Source organism: Zingiber officinale, chromosome 8A (assembly GCF_018446385.1).
Source record: "Zingiber officinale cultivar Zhangliang chromosome 8A, Zo_v1.1, whole genome shotgun sequence".
In the NCBI taxonomy this organism is placed as follows: Eukaryota; Viridiplantae; Streptophyta; class Magnoliopsida; order Zingiberales; family Zingiberaceae; genus Zingiber; species Zingiber officinale.
Window position 1 is genome coordinate 8,502,627 of NC_056000.1, and position 4,993 is coordinate 8,507,619.

General features: G+C 39.5%; 1 protein-coding gene across 1 annotated transcript; it reads right to left on the minus strand.

The window, feature by feature from the left end:
• Nucleotides 1-2,421: 2,421 nt before the first annotated feature.
• Nucleotides 2,422-3,951, minus strand: LOC122007953 (L-lactate dehydrogenase B-like). Its single transcript, XM_042563490.1, has 2 exons — nt 3,271-3,951; nt 2,422-3,058 (listed from the first exon to the last, which is right to left on the minus strand). The coding sequence occupies exons 1-2, from the start codon at nt 3,871-3,873 to the stop codon at nt 2,594-2,596; spliced, it is 1,068 nt and encodes a 355-aa protein (XP_042419424.1). The 5' UTR covers nt 3,874-3,951; the 3' UTR covers nt 2,422-2,593.
• Between the last annotated feature and the right edge of the window lie 1,042 nt (nt 3,952-4,993).

The following is a 4,993-nucleotide window of genomic DNA, read 5'->3' on the forward strand; positions in this document are numbered from 1 at the left end:
AAAAAGAGTTGTTCAATAGGTGTTTGATGGTTAGATGATGTGATAGTCGATTAGAAAAAAGCTAAATCGATTGGGGGGCATCGAAGAACCCTAGAAAGTTTCGTGGACATTTCGAGCAATCCCTCTCGCTCACAATTTCTCAACTACACACGGCAAGTTCTTGGAGACTTAAAGTGAAGCATTGGTGCATTTCTAAGTTGATCAAGAGGTGGTTTTAAGCAAAAAAGAGAGTAAGCTATGGTTTTATTGTTGTAATCTTGTAAGATTTCATTTGTATTAGCTTCTCATCCTCTTTTTCTTGTATTTCTTCGTATGTGAGCTTATACGAGGCTTCTCTACGTCCAAATTGTTTTTGAGAAAAAGCTCTTTCATACTGTATGTATGAGAGAGGGTTGTATCTTTGAATTTGTCACCTCAAGGAGGTGTATACTAAGTAAATCCTTATGTTAGCATTGGAGAGTTCTTCGTTTCAAGTATTCGGCTGCAAATCATCTTTATTGAAGCGAGCGAGCTATTCACCCCTCCCCGCTCTAGCTCCCCTTGGTCCCAGCAAAAAATTCACCCTTGGAATGTCAACCACCTAAAACCTTACTTTTCTTAAAGACAATTTCGTTATCCTTGAAATTATTTCTCCTAAGTTTATCTATGCTTTATATTTCTCTTATCGAATAAATAGTTATTTCTCTTTTAAACTCAGGTCCAACCCAAACTCCCTCGACTAGACTTGAAGGGAGACTTGTGATAAGGGAGACTTGTGATCCGGAAGGTAATATAAGAGGGGCACGTGGATAAGGGAGATTAGTAGTCTGGTTGAAGTGGCAAGGGAAAAGCTAAATCAGCGCCAACCTCGGGTGTCTTTGGCATCCCGTCTCCTTGACTCATCAATGTCCCGTCTCTTTGGTGTCTTGACTCCTCTATGTCCCGTCTTCATGACTCCTTGATGCCCTATCTCCTTGGCATCCCGACTCCTCGGCGCCCCGTCTCCATGACTCCTTAACGCCCTGTCTCCTTGACATCCCAACTCCTCAGCATCCCGTCTCCTTAACTCCTCGACGTCCTGTCTCCATGACTCCTCGACACCCCGTTTCCTTTGCATCCCGACTCCTCGACATCCCGTCTCCATGACTTCTCGATGCCCTGTCTCTTTGACGTCCTAACTCCTTAGTGTCCCTTCTCCTTGACTCCTCGATGTCTCGTCTCCTTGACGGGTCAACTCAGAATTCAAGACTATTTCAAAAAAAATATAACACTTACATGGATTTCAAGATTCAGGACTATTTAAAGAAGAAGATAACAGTAATGTAAATTTCAGGATTTAGGACTATTTCAAGAAGAAGTCAACACTCACGTGGATTTCAAGATTTAGGATTATTTTAGAAAAAAGACAATGACATGAATAAGTATTTGATTATTTAAAGAATTAAATAATGATAATATGTAAATTAGAACATAAGGAAAAAGTTTGTCTTCTCCCTATAAAAGGTAGCTCCTTTAAACGTTTAAGGTACACGAGGACATGCATACAAACCCTAATTACTGATCCACTTCTTTTTTATTCCCTAACTTGAGCATCAGAATGACTAATAAGAAAACTCCTGACTATCATTCTAATTGTTTCACTTTAGTTTTCCTTTATGCAAGCTCCAACAAATCTCCTCGTCGATCCTCGTTGTTGCTAGACTATTAGCGATAAATTAACATCCACGTTAACTCACTGATGATTCGTTCATCGAGAACATGATCAAATTTTTAATTTTTTTAATTAACATTAGTTATTCATTTTATACCGATTAATTTTAGAATGATTGATCTAATCCTATAAAAAATTTTTTATTTATCATTAGAATAAATCTAAAAATACTCATAATAAATGATCCAGCAACCTAACATTATTAGATAATAGTCCATTAAAAAAATTATTAATTTATCAAAATTAAAACGGAATCCTTTCTCATAAATTAAGAAGACAACTTGCTGGTGTACTATATTGCTCGGGGCAATTCATTCTCTTTCTTAGTTTGAATGAACAAAGCTGTCTTTTTTCATTTATTAAAAGGGTTCATGTTTTTTTTTTCTAAAAAGGAAATAATAAAAAAAAAGATATCTAGGACAAGAATAATCGTTGATTTATTAATCAATCAAGAGAGTCAAAGATGTCTGATGTATTAATCAATCAATAAATCTATTTGGTCACAATCGATCAGAATTGATTTATAATGTATACATATAATTAATATATAAAAATAATATTATTAAAATATCTTTAATAATAATTTATAAAATATATTCTAGCATTCTAGCCATTCAGCTCCTTAATCAATAAAGAGAGTCAAAGATACGTGATAAACAACAAATTCACAATTAATTAAATTAATAAGACTTTGCTAAATTGCTCTGTCAACGTAATTGTAAAATTATACACCATAAATTTATAATTACTGTTACCATGATTTTAAAATTATACATCATAAATCTTTAAAGGTATTTTTGTATATAAATATATATATATATATATATATATAGACGTATTTAGTAATAACAGCAACAACAGATTTTTATTTTATTCACTTCCTCCTGTTGCTCGTCTTTTCACTCAGGATTTGACTTTCAGGTCCAGTTGCTGCTGCATCTGCCACAGCGTGTCGGCGGAGCTTCGGAGCCGATTCTCCTCCTCCTCCGTGAGTTCCAAGTTGGCAACGCCGAGCACACCGCTGCTTCCGAGCTTCGCCGGCAGGCTGAGGAAGACCTCTCTGTCCTCAGGGATGCCGTAGGACCCCTTCGCCAGCAGCGAGACCGGGTGGACACGGTGTAGGTCGCGGACCAGGGAACGCACCAGGTCCGCCACCGAGTACCCGATCGCCCACGACGTGTACCCCTTGAGATAGATCACCTCGTACGCGCCGTCCACCACTGACTTTCGTATCTCCTCCAGCTCCTCCGCCGCCTCCGCCGTCTTCTTTCCGTTCGCCAGGTGGCCTAGGCAGATCGGGACTCCCCCGACGCTTATGCTCGACCACAGCGCGATCGAGCCGTCTCCGTGCTCACCCACCATGTACGCCTATTCCAGATTTGTTAGTATTAGTTCAAACGAAGAAAAAATTTAAACGCACGGGACGCCCACCAAGTGTTCGACGAAATACCTCAACGACTTGCAATATCTAAAACCGAGTTAACATGGTGAAATAAGAGGTTGATTGACATCGACAAGACAGGGACATAGCTACTCAAACAGAGCTCCCTCGCCCGCCGGTTAAGTGTTTGACGATATACCTGAACGTCTTGAGCGTTGACCTGGAGGCGTTGTGCGAGCTGGAAGCGCAATCTCGAGGAGTCGAGGTTGGTCCCTGACCCGATGACCCGATTGGAGGGGAAGCCTGAGAGCTTCCACGCGATGTACGCCAGCACGTCGACCGGGTTGGAGACGACGAGCAGCAGGGCGTCCGGGGAGTGCCGCGCCACCGGGGGCACGATCTGCTTGAAGAGAACGAGGTTGCGCTGGAACAGGTTGAGCCGCGTCTCTCCCGGCATCTGCCGGACGCCTGCGGTAATGATGCAGATGTCGGAGCCGGCGGTGACGTCCAGCTCCGTCGAGGAGAGGATGCGGGTGTGGGGGAGAAAGGCGGCCGCGTGTTGGAGGTCGAGCATCTCGCCCCGGAGCATGTCGGCCTTTCTGTCCACGAGTGCGAGCTCGTCGACAAGGTGCTGCGTGAGGATAGTCTGCGCGATGGCCATGCCGACGTTACCGGCGCCAACCACGGAGATCTTAGTGTGGCGCTTGGCGGGGTACGGTGGTGCGGAGTCCGGCACGGGGTGGAACAGCTGGTGGCTGACGCCGTTGGCGAGTCCGAGCAGGGAGGAGGATTTCCGTGCCATGTTCGCAATATCGAAATACGAACAGCCACCAGCGACCAATAATTCGATGAATCGATGCCAACGTGACTGCACGGTTCGGACTGCTTCATGTGCACGGTGTCCCGCTGTCTATATAGCGATAGGCGATAGCAATTCCTTGATATTTTTTTTTAATTGACATGGATAGCTTATGCCAACTCACGGACAATCGATTTGGTTTTAATGAAGTTTTTTTATTGGTCACTGGATAAATCAGATAACACTTATAGCGAACGATTTATCAGTTAATTAGCGAAAGTTGGATTTGATCCATATATATTTTGGAAACTGAGAATACATTTTACTTTACATTGGACATTTAGGGCATCCACAGTGGGAGTGCGGCTGTGGGGAGGGAGCTAGTGGCAGAGAGTTCCTTTGATTTAATGAAGTCGTGTTTATAGCTGGGAAAATTTTGTAGTCTCAATATTCCAAAAATTTTATTTTCACTCCCAAACTAAATATAATAAACATCAATTTAACTAATTATCCTTTACATTTTTTTAATAAAAAAGTCTTAAAATAAATATAATTCTTAAATTCAACATATTAAATTAGAATTTAATATATTTTCTATCAGTACAATTTTTTTTACACTCTCAATAAAAATATACTAGATTTTTTTTAAATATTGTTGAATTTAGTAAGAATTATATTAAGTGAAAAAATGTGTTCAATTTAATAGAAAATATATCAAATTTTAATTTAAAGTACAATTTAAGAGGGATTATACTTATTTTTAGATTTTTTATATTTAAAAAATATAAGAGATGATTATATAATGATATTTGTACGAGGAAATTGAAGTAACAAAATTCTATATGCAGAAAATAGAAATAAATTTTTTTATATGGAGACCGTATGTAAAATTAAAGTTGTAGTAGGGAATTTTTAAACTCCTTCATTATTTTTTTAGTTTTTGTTTAATGGAGTTGTTTGATTGTTTTTTTTATAGTGAAATCTATACTAGAGTAGTTATGAAATTATTTTACAATTGAGAAATGTGTAGGATTTTTTTTTACGTGACATTGATATAGCATCGAGTTAATGACGAATTTTCACTACTATGAATATTCTTTGTAATGTATTGATTGAAGGAGAT